The following is a 14,447-nucleotide window of genomic DNA, read 5'->3' on the forward strand; positions in this document are numbered from 1 at the left end:
AAAGAGCCAGCGCTGTCCGAAGACGTTTCCGTGGTCATGTGGCCAGCATGACTATACACCAAGGCGCATGGAACGCTGTTACCTTCCCACCAAAGTGGTCCCTATTTATCTACTTGCAATTTCTTGCTTTCAAGCTGCTAGGTTGGCAGACTTGAATACCTTTAGTATTTCCTCCTGGAGATAAACTCAAACCAAATGAATGGCATTCATTGTGCAACATATCAGCATTTTAAACTGAGTCTTTGATCTAGCAGAAAAATTAATATTAGCTCACTACATCATTACATCTCCCTAAAGGTGGCAACTCAATACTTGAATTATCTGCATTTATGACTGCCACGTAGGGAGGGGCTGTGGACCAGTGGTAAAGTGTTTGCTTTGCATGCAGAAGGTCCCAGGTCCAATCCTTGGTATCTCCAGTTAAAAGGATCATGTAGTTCTGGATCTGAAAGACCTCTGTCTAAGACCATAGCGAGCCACTGGCAGGCTGAGCAGGCAAGGGCAGACTGTACATTTCTGAGAGCTACTTAATTTTTTTCCCCAAGTGCCTCAGGTGCTACTGGTTGCAAATGGCAGTTCACTGAGTGAAGTCAGTCACAAAATGGCTTCGTTTACAGCATTTCACAGCCATGGTCGGGAATATTTATTCCTATATATTTTAATATTGGCTCCTGGCTTTAGAGAACTTTTCTGAACAAGTGAGAAAGGTGCACTGTTGATTGAATCATCACTGTACAAATAAGTGTACCAGTACATGACCATGGCTGTGAATGAATTTTTTGATCAATATTCTTTCCTTTGGTCATAGACAGTAAATATCAGAATAACTTCATCTTGGTCAGTTTATAGTGAATGAATGTTATATTATTATGTCAGGAGCCATGCTGCAGTATTATTAGTTTCACCACTGAGGAAGACCAATTGAGCCAAACGTCAGGCTCAGTATTTGTCACTTTGGGATGTCATTGTATATCATCCATGAAGTTAGAAATACTTATAGCGCCATGCTGCCTTTGACTACTCTTATTTAATGACTTGGATTCAAAGTGACTCACTCTTTGTTGAGCAGAAAGAAGTTCTGTTTGTAAGGTTGCTAGCCCCAGGTCCCAGTGACCGTTTCCCCACTTTTGAGGGCTTCGATCTGCCTCCAGCCAGCTGACTGGTGGGGGAAAACCCACCCCCAAACAAGGGCATCCCCAATGCTATGACATCACTTCTGGGTGGCATCATCATGCCGGGGATGTCGTGCAGTGACACTCTGGTTTTGGGGCAAATTCTATGGTTTTGAAGGCAAAAACCCCATAGTTTTGCCCTCAAACCAGTGTGTCGCATGTGACATCACCAGCGCGATGATGGCACTTCTGGGTGATGTCATCGCATTGGGGATGTTGTGCACAATGTCCCACCCCCCCCAGAATGCCCCCCAAATCCCCTTGCCATGACAGCAGGGGTCTTTTGGGGCCGGAGCGCACCAGAGCACCACTCCAGCAGCCTGTGTGGTGGCAAGCCCCACCCCCAGCTCTTTGTGCCAAAAGCACTGCAACTGGGGAGGCCCGAGAGCCCCGCCTCTGAGTTTCCCGAGCCCGCGCAGAAGCGCTGTGGTTCGGGGAAGGCCCGAGAGCCCCGCATCCGGGTCCCCTGGGCCTGCGCAGAAGTGCTGTGGCTCAGGGGAGGCCTGGAGAGCCCTGCCCCCGGTCCCCCGGGCCTGCGCAGAAGTGCTGCAGCTCGGGGAAAGCCTGGAGAGCCCTGCCCCCGAGTCCCCCGGGCCTGCGCAGAAGTGCTGCGGCTCCAGGGAGGCCCGGAGAGCCCCGCCCCGGTCCTCCGGTCTTGCGCAGAAGCCCCTGGGTCCCCCGGGGTCCCCCGGCCTGCGCAAAAGTGCTGTGGCTCGGGGGACGCCCTGAGAGCCCTGCTGCTGGCTTCCCCAACTCCCGCCGAAGCAGTAGGTAAGGGATCCATGGGGGTGGGGGTGCTTTCCCTCCTTCTTCCCTTCTCTCTTTCTTTCTTTCCTGCCTTCTTCTCTTTTTTCCTCCTTTCCCTCCTTCTTCCCATCTCTCTCTTTCATTACCTCCTCCTTTCCTTCTCTTTCTTTCCTTCTTTCCTATCTTTTTATTCCCTTTTTCCTTCCTTCTTTTCCTCCTTCTTTCCTTCTCTTTCTTTCCCTCTTTCCTTCCTTCTTTCCTTCTCTCTACTCTCTCTCTTTCCTTCCCTCTTTTGTCTTTCTGTGGCCCAACTCTAGTGAGAAGGGGTTTAAACTTTACTCCCCCCCCACAGGCCAGCTGAGGAAGGGAGGCTTTTGAAGATGCCTCCCCCCTTTTGCTTCCCCTTCTGACATCACTTCTGGTGATGTAAGGGGGTGTGGCATATGCTAATAGCCTAGTAGCTCATTAGCATACCATATGCTAATTAGCTCCTGCAGCTCTTTTTCTACGAAAGGACCCCTGCATGACAGCAAGGGGACCTGGCAATCCTGTCTGTTTCCTCAGTGGGGAAGGGTTTTGCCAGTTCTCACTGTTCTAGAGAGTCCATTTAAACTCTAGAAGGGTTTATTTGTGAGGCAGGATATAGCAAAGATGGGGCAGGAAATCACTACACTGTGGAGTGAAACACCATTCTGTGTATACAACCCATAATAAGTATTTATTCAAAGGCTTTTGTCTGGAAAATACAAATTATAGGGAGCATCCACTACCAAACCAGTTTGCCTGGATAAAACAGGGAGCATATACAGACAGTCTTTTGGTCACAGATATATTCACATACCTAAAATGTGCTTCCATGGAGTTGTGCATATTTACTTTCAGGTTGGCCTTTTGTCTGCAGTTCCACACATGGTCATGACAATTATTGTACCCATTGGAGGGCAGCTGGCTGACTTTTTACGGAGCAGAAGGATTTTAACAACTACTGCAGTAAGAAAAATCATGAACTGTGGAGGTACTATTATATTTCATAGATAAAATGTTTGAATGACATATTAATAATGCAGAAGTCTGCTCTGCTGATAGGCAAGTATAATTAACAGAGTCTAAACAATGATATATCCTTTTATCTTGAATCTATTTTTTTAAATGTAGTGGGAAGAAGATGAGCTTAATAATGAAAATAATTGCATGTGCCACCTGAGGTACCACTTTTCTGACAAAGATTTTGGTTTTTACTCTCCAAAAATGTTATATTTTCGTGATCACATTTGTTTCAAATTTCAAATCTTTACACAGGAAAAGTTAGTACTGCCTTTAACAGCATGTTAAAGATTCCGGTGTCTTTAATAGCATGTTGAGCTGCACTGAGGGGCCATGACTCAGTGATGGGACCTTCTGCATGCCAAGCAGATGCTCTAAGTTCAGTCCCTAGCATCGCCAGTTAAAAGGATCAGGTAGGAGGTAGGAGGTAGGAGGTGATGTCAAAGATCTCAGCCTAAGACCATGGAAAGCTGCTATCAGTCTGAATACTGACACTGATGGATTCGTGGTCTGATTCAGTATTGGGCAGCTTCATGTGTTCATGTGCTAAAGGTATAGATCCTCTGTCCTTTAAAAAATGAGGCAATTCTTTTCCGGTTCAAAGTTTTTATTTTTTATAAAAAGAAAAAGTATAACACTGTTACTTTCCATCAGTTTTCGTTACATTACAGAGTCATTCGTCTTTAGTTGTTTACAATAGCGGTTATTGGTTATTGCATATCCGTTACAAATCCATAGTATAGCTTTCTATCACAATTCTATCTGGTCTTCTATCCATTTATATATTCTATCCCATCTCCTTTTATGTATCGTCTCATTTTTATTTTGCATTCTTAAGCTTAAGTCATCCATTCTGGCTAATTCTAATATTTTATTTAACAAGTCTTCCCTTGTGGGTAAAGTATCTACTTTCCATTGTCGGGCTATTAATAATCTGGCTGCAGTTATAACATAGCTAATGATGTATGCATCTTGGTTATCATATCCTTACGGAATCATATTTAACAGATATATTTCCGGCTTTAGGGCCAGATTTATACTCAAACTTTCTTGGAGCACCTCCCTTACTATTTTCCAAACTTTTTGTATCTTGCTGCATTCCCACCACATGTGGTAGAATGTTCCTTTAGAAACTTTGCATTTCCAACACTTATTTGAGTACCCCTTCTAGCATTTGGCCAGTTTATCAGGTGCCCAGTGCCATCTATGAAACATCTTATAGACATTTTCTTTATATGCTACCGCTTTCATGTATTTAACTAATTTCCACATGTTAGACCATTGCTCTTCATCAATTTCTCCTATATCTTTTATCCAGGAGATCATTACCGTACGGTAAAATGAGGCAATTCTAATGCAACTCTGTTGACTCTCAGGTGGCTGCTCATGTGCAAATATTTTCATAACTAAGGTTTTGATGGTTAGACACCATATTTGCGGACCCAGCCCTGAAGGGGGAGGGAAGAGATGGCAAATGCCATCCCACCCAACATAGTGAGAAAAACAGAATGCACAAACTTATTGGTAACAGTAGCTGGAAGAACCTTGGCGCAGCATGGAGCAAATGGATCCCACATTGGCCACCCCTTTTGCCAGCCAATGAAAACTCCCTCCCTGCCCCCAGCCCACCTGCTGGGGAAGGGATAGACCAGGGGAGGGCAGGATGCTGAGATTCACATGGACAGTAGCCACTGTGTGGCCTCCCCTGCCATTTATTTATTTATTTATTTGATTTTTATCCCACCCTCTTGGCCGAGGCTGGCTTAGGGCAACTTACAATAAAATTCCAACAGTGCCCCTTGAACCCTCACCCCAAAATCCCTTAAGGGTTTGGGGAAATGGGCACGTAGGCCCTTTCCCCCCGAAATGGATCTGGCCCCATGCTGATACCTTCAACACAGTTGTTAACAAAGCATCAACATACAGGGAGGGTAGGTAGGCAAAGCCACAAGACAAAAAACGGGCTGTAAAGTACTGGGTACAAACGTGTTGATAAGTGAAACAGCTCATAGTTTATTTCAGCTCGGGAAAACATGACAAGAAAAGCAGGACTGGAGGCCTGCTTGTATTCCCAAGCACACCCAAACACACCCCCACACCTGTGATAGGATTATTTACAGTGCACATGCATTCTATAGATCACTCTAGGATCCTGACCGCCCGATTGGGTGCGTTCTAGGATCTGTGCTGGCTATTGTCTTGGAGAGTGAAGCTTAAGCCATTCACATGGCTGTATGAGGACCCGACCGCGTGCGCCGTCTATGTAAGAACACAACACTCCTCCCCCCATGGTTCAGATGTCCCCCCCTAGCAAACAAAGTATTGGAGGTATGTGGGTCTCCGCCATTCCGGGGTCAAATGGTGCAGCTCTGGGGTCTGGGCTGTCTGGCCTGGGGCTGGCCTGGGGCGTTAGGGAGTAGCTTCCATGGCGGCGGTTGGGATCAGTCTGATGCTGCTATCTGGGGTGCTGCCTCGGTCAGGGTTGTCGCTGCCGCCCTCCTCCAGAGAAGCACTTGGTCATGGTTGTGCTTGTGTCAGAGTCTCGGGTTCCTCCATCTCTTGGAGCTTGGGGCTGGAGCCCTCATCCTCGCTGTCATCCGGAACTTCCTTGTCTGGGGGCAGAAGCCGCTGCCTGAGATCGATATGCCTCCTTAGGAGCTGGCCGTCTTCTGTTCTTACCTCATAGGACTGTGGCCCCGTCACCTGAACTACCCTGGCTGGAATCCATGCAGGACCCCTGGCATAGTTCCTTGCATACACCGGGTCCTCCGGGAAGAACCCTCTTGACGCTGCCTGGGTCTCCGGAGCGGCGCTGTGCTTGGGTGCCCAATCCAGGTGTAGGTGGTCAAGTCTCATTGCGGGATGCCATCCCATCATCAGTTCAGCTGGGCTACGGCTGGTGGCGGTGTGTGGTGTGAGTCGCTGACCGAACAGGAAGGCGGCCAGCTTGTAGTCCCATTCCCCTGGGCCCATGCGCTGTAGAGACTCCTTGGTGGTATGCACCATCCTCTCTGCCTGGCCGTTGGTTGCAGGGTGGAATGGTGCAGAGCAGATGTGCCGGATTCTGTAGTACTCCACGAACTCCTGGAACTCTGCCAAAGTAAAAGCTGTCCCTTTGTCTGTTACTAAAGAGTTCAGGATGCCGTGTATGCTGAAGATCTGCCACATTGCCCTAATGTCGGACCTCGATGAGGTGGATGGCACGACTACCACCTCCAGCCACTTGGAGTAGGCATCCACTAGGATAAAAAAGATCTGTCCCTGGAAGGGGCCTGCGAAGTCCAGGTGAAGCCTGGCCCAAGGTTTGTGGGACGAGTCCTAAGGCCGCATCGGAGCTCTGGGTGGTTCTGGCTGGGACTCTTTGCACATTTGGCAGCACTTCCCCTGGTCCTCGATTTCCCTGTCTAATCCCAGCCACCATACATAGCTTCTTGCTAGTGCCTTCATGCGCACAATTCCAGGATGCGTGTCATGAAGCGCTGTGAGCACTCGCTGGTGCAGTGGGGGGTATTATTACTCGGCTTCCCCATAGTAGGCAGCCCTTGTGGGAGGACAGTTCATCCCGCCGAGATGAGAAGGCGGTGAATTCCGGGCTCACCTGGCTGGTGGGCCACCCCCTCCCCACACAGTCCAAGACCCAGGCGAGGACACGATCACGGGCGGTGTGTCGGGACACTTCGGCAACCTGTACAGGGTGGTCTGGCAGGGCCTCCAGCAGGGTGACGAAGTGTGCTGGGGCCGGGTCGAGGTCACACAACAGTAGCGGGAGGCAGCTGAGCGCATCTGCATGGCCCATTGCCTTACCGGGGTGGTGGACAAGCGCATACTGGGACCCGGCCAAGAAGATCAACCAGCGGACGTTCCAAAGGTACATTGGCATTTTTGATAGATTAGTTTTTTAAGTCCGTCCCCTTGTTAGTGTAGCTAGTGGCACCTGCAGCGCCTAGATGATAGAAGACCAGACCTCCAGAAGACGTTGCATGTTCCTGATCATGTGACCCTTTCTACTGATGTCTCCAGGGTCCCAAAGGGGGAAAATGTTGCCCTGCAAGGCACTTAATGTGCTCTTATGAACTATAACTCATAAGTAATTAAAATGGACTATGCGAAGATATGATTAAGGGACGGCATTGCAAGGTAACCCAATATGATGCCAGTTGAGACTGCACACCTGAGAAAAGAAAATCTTCCTTTGCGTTGCTGTTCCAGTGGTCCTTCGCTGTTACCTGCCCTCTTACCTGTTGTGAGATGGACCAGTTCTTTAGCCTGCATAACGCCATGCCATGCCCAAACACGAGGGCAGAAAGCTCCAAACGCCATTAGGAGCTCCATCTGATACATGCAGGCAACCCTTTCCCCCCTCCTCCAGCTACCTGCAACTCTGCAGGAGGCTCTCCCTACGGTTGCTTGGCAACTAATTGATCACCCATCAACGGCCGGGCTAGGGCCATCAAGAGACAATAGCCCTAGCCCGATGATTCATTTATCTCTTCATCCAGGTGCCAGTCCCCAGACTAAGTTACTAGCTCTCAAGGTACTCCAAACGATGCTGCACCTTGCTGCACACAGCATTACAGTATCAGCCATTTTATTTTCATTTCCATTCCTGATGATCCCTGGAATGAAGTTTGCCTGTTCCACTACAGCTGTACAGAACTGATTTTTTTCATCAAGTCATCCACTACAACCCTAATATCTTAACTTCTCAGTCTTAGCAAGTTCAGACCCCATCAGCATATATTGAAAGTTGGGGGAGGGGGTTGTTCCAGTGACCTTACACTTACATTTGTCACATTGCTGCCCTCTCACCCAATTTAGAGAGCTCTTCCTGGGGCTCTTCCCAATCCATTTTGGTTTTCCCCATCCCAGATAATTTGGTATCATCTACAAATCTGGGTACTGCACTGCTCACACCCAATTGCAAATAATTTATGAACAAATGAAAGAGCATCAGTCCCAATGCCAATCCTTGTGGGACTCAGCTGCTCCTTTCCCTTCATTGCAAAAAATTGCTCATTTATTCCTACTGTCTTCTTTGAGTCATTTAACCATTTTTTAATCCCTTCGAGGACCAGTCTTCTTGTCTAATGACTGATAAGCTTACTGAGAAGTCTTTGGTTCCAAAAGAGTTTTGGAAGTCCAACTATATAATGTCTGCTGGATCACTTATAGCTATATGCTTGTTAACCTTATCAGAGAATTCCAAAATGAGGCAGGGCTTCCCTTTGCAGAAGCCATGCTGATTTGCCCTTAGCAGGCTTTTTTCCTATATGCGCTTAATCTATCTTTAATAATTGTTTCTGTTCATTTACATGAGACAGATGTTAGGCTAGCTGACTTGTAATTTCTGGACCCATTTTTAAAAAGTCAGTATAACAGCACTTGACTGGACTGAACAGACTCATGACGTTTATGGAAGTGGAATATTTTAAAGTATAAATTATTTTTTCCATCTTTTCAATTTGCAGGATTTGGAATGGAAGCTACCTTGCTTTTGGTGGTCGGCTATTCTCACACAAGAGGTGTGGCTATCTCTTTCTTGGTTTTGGCAGTGGGCTTTAGTGGATTTGCTATTTCAGGTAAAATTTAAACTCTTAATGTATAAACCAGTTAGGGGAGCAATTTTAAAAGTTAGTAGAGCTCAGCATAAATACCACACAAAGAACTACAGAAAATAAGAAAGCCTCCAGAATTAAGCACTCTTGTGGACTAGCCTAATATTATTTTGGTCTCAAGAAAAATAGATACAGTGATTAAACAAAATTGGACCACATGCTGCCCTAAATGTATTTCAGTTTCTTGCCTTTTGTTAATCAGGAAGAAAGAACATTTAGCTAGTTCTCCCCTTAAAAGTGTAGGAATGTTTTCATATTGTGTGTTTCTGGAAGTTTAATTTATCCTTATACAATGCAAGATTGATTTTAAATGTAATGGCAAGCCCAGTCATGCATTCAGTGCTTTGCAACACAGCAGTTAAAGAAGCCTTGTTGCTTGCTAAATGAAGCCATTTAACTCGCCAGATTTTTCACAGAAGGCTGCTTGACTCACTAAGTTCATATTCAGAGTAACATTGAAGTTTGCAACTATTGAACTGTCTAAACAGCCCTTGGCATTCCATGCTGGGGAACTAACTGATTAAAGCCATTCTCCATCATAGCATGGAATGGCTATATAAGGCCTTTGCAAAAAAGGTGAAGTCAAGTAAAGGAGAGGAAAAGTTATATAAGAAGAAGAAGAAAAGAAGAGTTGGATTTATACCCCGCCCTTCACCTGGAGTCTCAGAGCAATTTACAATCACCTTCCCTTCCTCTCCCCACAACAGACACCCTGTGAGGTCGGTGGGGCTGAGAGAGTTCTGAGAGAACTGCTCTTGAGAGAACAGCTCTAGGAGAACTGTGGCTGACCCAAGGTCACCCAGCTGGTTTCATGAGGAGGAGTGGGGAATCAAACCTGGTTCTTTGGATTAGAGTCTGCTGCTCTTAACCACTGCACCAAACTGGCAGATACTGAGAGGTTCCTGTATATCTGAGTGTTTCTTAGACAGGGAGGTCCTACTAAGTGCAACTTCTTCCATCACTGCCACATTGTGTTAAAGCCACACCTGGTGCAATTCTGTATTATGCTCCTTGAAGATATAAAAGCCCTTCAACTTTGTGGTGCCCCAGCAGCAGCATAGATGCCCATTATGGATGAGTATCTGAAGCCAGTACTAGCCACATGTGGCCCTAGAGCCTGAGAGAATGACTCTGCCACAGTTGTTTATAGCAGGCAACAGCTGATGCCTTTGCTAGACTGCAGGAACAACCACATTGGCACTGCCACCAAATCTGTTGAAATTGGAGGAGGGATAAAGCCCCAACATGTGCTAAGACAGCCTCTTATGATGATAGTCCATGAGCCTCTTGAATTGCTTTTCAATTGCTGATCAATCAAATACTGAACAGTCAAATGCTATGTAATGACTGTCAAAAAGGAACTCTTGCATGAAGAATATTTTCTTGCTTTCTAAACATTTCCTAAACTTAATTGTCATTGATTTTTCTTTCAGCACACACAAAAATGCCCTGACTAGAATAGCCCAGGCTAGGCTGATCTCATCAGAGCTTGGAAGCTAAGTAGGGTTGGCCCTGGTTAGTATTTGGATGGGTGTCAGACTCTCAGTGAGACCACTCTTCATTCAATATTACTTAAAGAAGTTTATTGGAAAGATCTGGTCAACTGCAGAGATGAATGTCCTTGTTAGGACTGGCGAGTCCAGGGCGGGAGATGGAAAGTAAAGGTGAATGCCCACATTCCACACGCATGTAACACACACCAGCTTTACTAACGGTTGTGATAGATATATGACCGACCTAGCTATTCCCAAAGTCTTATCTTCGCCCAAGGTCACTCCCATGTGAAAACCCAGGCGCTCCTTGAGGGCTGCTTCAAGAAGAGTTACACTTAGGCGGTGCATCCCTAATACTACAACAATCGGCCTCTCACATGCTCCCCCCCCAGGAATCTCATGGCAGCGAGGGCATGAGATAAGGAAGGAAGAAAGAAGCCAGATGTGCCCCGAGCAAGCAAGAATACAAAAGCGAAACTTGCATTAGCAATACAACAGTAATAAATCCCAGTTCAGGCCCGAGTCTGACAATGGGAGACCACCAAGGAATACCAGTGTCACTTTGCTATGCAGAGACTGGAAGTGGCAAACCACATCTGAATGTGTCTTGCCTTGAAAACCCTACACGGTTGCCATAGGTCTTTTGCAACTTGATGGCAAAAAACAAAACCACATGTACACTGAAAACATTCACTATAATTTAAACTGCTCTTTAGCTTCAATTTTCAATTTCTAATAAAATGTTTATCATTTTCATGCTTTATAGCCAGTAGGTGGTTAGGAAACAGGAACTTGCTGAAAGAAGTTCTCTTTCAGTTCAGACTCATAGTTTTAATTCCATCAAGGACATAGCAATTTCAAATTATTTCCTTCCGTGAGGCCTTAAGCAGCGAAGCTTCTACTGTTTTTGTTTCCAAGATACACCATTTTTTTCTCTAGAAAGAGATACCTTGTAGAAGGAAGAGGGCAGGTTTCATTATTGTTTTGGTGTATGTGGCCTTTTTTACTATAAATAACAAGCCTTGCCTTGTGGATTGCATGCTGTTGACTAATTTTATCTGTTACAGGATTTAATGTCAACCATTTAGATATCGCCCCCCGCTATGCCAGCATCCTCATGGGCATCTCCAATGGAGTAGGGACATTGTCAGGGATGGTGTGTCCCCTCATTGTTGGTGCAATGACTAAACATAAGGTGATCTGTTTTTACTTTTTTTAATTGGCAGATATTTAAATGCCAGTCAAATAAGTGTTTAAAAACCAAATTAGAAACCGTTTAAAAAGCCAAACATTCAGTACTTCCAAGATAGGCAAAACATGAATAATCCAAGGTGGACAACAACTGGGTGGTACTCAAATTAAAGTAAAAATTAGATGAGTACCAGAGTAATCATGATATTATTTTCACTCAAATGTTCTGCTCTAGAAAATTCTCCAAAAGCAACATTACACATTCCCTGGACATTTTTTGTTCCACTCTTCTGTGGAATGAGATTAGACAGACATAAAAACAAGATAAATCCTGTTGGATCAAACCAAAATGCATCTAGGATAGCATTCTGTTTTTCCCAATGACCAACCAGATTTGTTGTTCAGTCGCACAGTCGATTCTGACTCTTCGCGACCCCATGGACCAGATCACGCCAGGCCTTCCGGTCTTCCACCGTCCTCTGAAGTTTACTCAACTTCATGTTCATTGCATCAATGACACTGTCTAACCATCTCATCCTTTGCTGTCCCCATCTTCTTTGACCTTCAATCTTTCCCAACATCAGGGTCTTCTCCAGTGAGTGCTCCCTTCTCATTTGGTGGCCAAAGTATTTGAGCTTCAGTTTCATTATCTGGCCTTCCAGGGAACAGTCAAGGTTGATTTCTTTTAGGATTGACTGATTTGATCTTCTTGCAGTCCAAGGGACTCTCAAGAGTCTTCTCCAGCACCATAATTCAAAAGAATCTATTCTTCGGCCCTCGGCCTTCGGCCAGATACCTTTGTGTAATAACCTTTCCCTACTGTTGTCTCCTACCAACTGACATTCAAATATATCCTTATTTGGGATACTGAGGTTCCATTTAGCCATCATGTCTAATAACCATTTGTTTGATATTTAGCAGTGGAATAATGCATCACAGATGCACGTGTGTTTAGCTTCTAAGAAAAGTTTACTACAACATTAGGGAAGGGGTTACATGGAAAGAAAGCAACAACAGCTTAACTAACTCATCTTTGTTTCTTTGTTCCCCCACTCTCTGTGTGTGAGTGTGTGATCCTAAGGACAAAGTGGATGTTTTCTCCAAAGCTCCACCCCTTGTGTATGTGCAGAATAGCATGACCTATCTCCAATATATTGATTAGCCAATAATCAATCTTAAGGTCAACGCATTAAGAATAAAACCTCCCCTTTTTGGTGGGAAGATTCTACTCAACAACTAATTGGCTTTATGCTAAACTTGTTTACTAGCTTACAGAAACTTCAGCTTAACCCTTCCATGACTGAAGGAATGACACTTGCAAAACCCAATACCATTGCTACACCTATATAACATCTAAAAGTAGTGGCTACAACTGAATCTTGTTGCAGAGAACTACTTAAATTAACTATGAATATATTCTATCCTGTATATATTGCTTATCAGTTTTGTGGGCGTGTCCATGATTTCTTACATTGTATGAAAGGAATACTTTCCCCCCTATTTACCTTCTTCACTTTATAAATTGGTTTCATTTCTTCTCTGCTTAGTTGCCATTTCTCTAAATTAAAAGGTTCTAATGTATTGTCCTTCCATAGTAGAAAATATGCTCTAACCACTTTGGTTGCCCTCTTTTACATCTTTTCTAACACAGAGATAGTATGTTCTTCTGTGGCATTTTCTGTAATAGTGCCCATCAGTGAAATCCCCCCATACCTGTTTTCCTTGTATCTGATCTTTTTTCAGTTTCAGGCATCAATTCGTTTCTGTTTGTTTGGGCCTTTGTCTATTTTGGTTGCTATGAACTGTTATTTATTGTTGATATATCTTATACATTAGTTTTGCTTGTGTTTTAATATTATGTTTTACAGAGTTATGAATGTATGCATTTTATTTGTAAGCCACCTATTCTGCTTATGATTGAGAGGGAAGTAAAAAAAAATTCAGTAAATGAATAAAAATTTGCTTCCCACAGAATGCTGTTATACCATTTTAGCTATGTATATCTCTGTGAGCTGGATGCAATTCATGTCTACAGAAAGACAAACTTGCCATGAATTTTGGTAGTTCTAATCATAAGCATTTAGCCACAGGAAAATATTAACAGGAAAATATCCTTCTAAATTGGTGAGTGGTGTGTTTTATTTTAAAAATCATATTAGAAATCAAAATGAATTGTAATTGGTCATTTCTCTGATGTCTAATTTATTCTTTCTTATCTGTATAATAATTGTCCCACGTCCTTCTTTTAGACCCGCGAAGAATGGCAAAATGTCTTCCTAATAGCTGCCCTAGTTCACTATAGTGGAGTGATATTTTATGCTATTTTTGCTTCTGGGGAGAAGCAGGATTGGGCTGACCCAGAAAACCTGAATGAAGAGAAATGTGGAATAATTGACCGGGATGAACTGGCTGAAGAGACTGATCTGAATAGTGATAGTTTTGTTAGCCCAAAGAAAACATATGGTGCTACTTTTCAAAATGATGAAATACGAAGGAAAGTGTTGCACAAGCAAAAGGAACTGATGCAAGATCTAGAAGAACAGACTTCCTACCAATATGAAAATGGAAACTTTCAAGATACATCATAATATCTGACCATATATTATTTGTGTAACCATTACCTACCCTGCCCAAAACCAAGCAGTATCTCTGATTATTTAGTTGTTATTTTGTGAATAATCTTGCCAAATGGCTAGCTGTGATATAGTACTTTTCAACCTGTAGCACAGAAAAAGAACAAAATTGGGGCGTCTGTTATCCCTATGTTTAGCCCTTGGAGTCAGATATCTTTGTGAAGCCCGCAGGCCTTTTATGTTATACAGACCCTCAATATTTATTTTCACTGTTTCTAGATCATTTTTCAACTGAAATGTTCATCAGGTGGTCATGATCAAAACTGAGGTTCTGAGCAACAGCGATCTTTATGGATGTAATCATGTTCTTGGCTGCAACACCATCATCACCCATCTGTTTACTAGAAATTTCTGCTGCACCTAGTATCCTGTAACAAAAGTAGTACTGTGGTAGAGGGGTAATGCAATGTTTTAAGGAAATTATCATGAAAACCATTCATTAGATATAATTTTAGAAAGCCTACTGGATAGATTTTCACTTCTCAACTTGTTCATTTGTTGGTACAGACAAGATGGATATCCATGAAAGAGATATTTTTCAAAAGTCTTCAG

General features: G+C 44.0%; 1 protein-coding gene across 1 annotated transcript in view; it reads left to right on the forward strand.

Moving 5' to 3' along the window:
• The window catches only part of SLC17A8 (solute carrier family 17 (vesicular glutamate transporter), member 8), a 34,250-nt gene extending 20,400 nt beyond the window's left edge, over positions 1-13,850 (forward strand). Inside the window, exons 9-12 of the mRNA XM_015424815.1 lie at positions 2,802-2,934; positions 8,432-8,542; positions 11,139-11,266; positions 13,512-13,850. Of these exons, the coding sequence (XP_015280301.1) occupies positions 2,802-2,934; positions 8,432-8,542; positions 11,139-11,266; positions 13,512-13,850 (711 nt within the window). The remainder of the gene's footprint in view (positions 1-2,801; positions 2,935-8,431; positions 8,543-11,138; positions 11,267-13,511) is intronic.
• Positions 13,851-14,447: the final 597 nt, after the last annotated feature.

Source organism: Gekko japonicus, unplaced genomic scaffold (genome assembly GCF_001447785.1).
Source record: "Gekko japonicus isolate JY-2015 unplaced genomic scaffold, Gekko_japonicus_V1.1 scaffold968, whole genome shotgun sequence".
Classification (NCBI taxonomy): Eukaryota; Metazoa; Chordata; class Lepidosauria; order Squamata; family Gekkonidae; genus Gekko; species Gekko japonicus.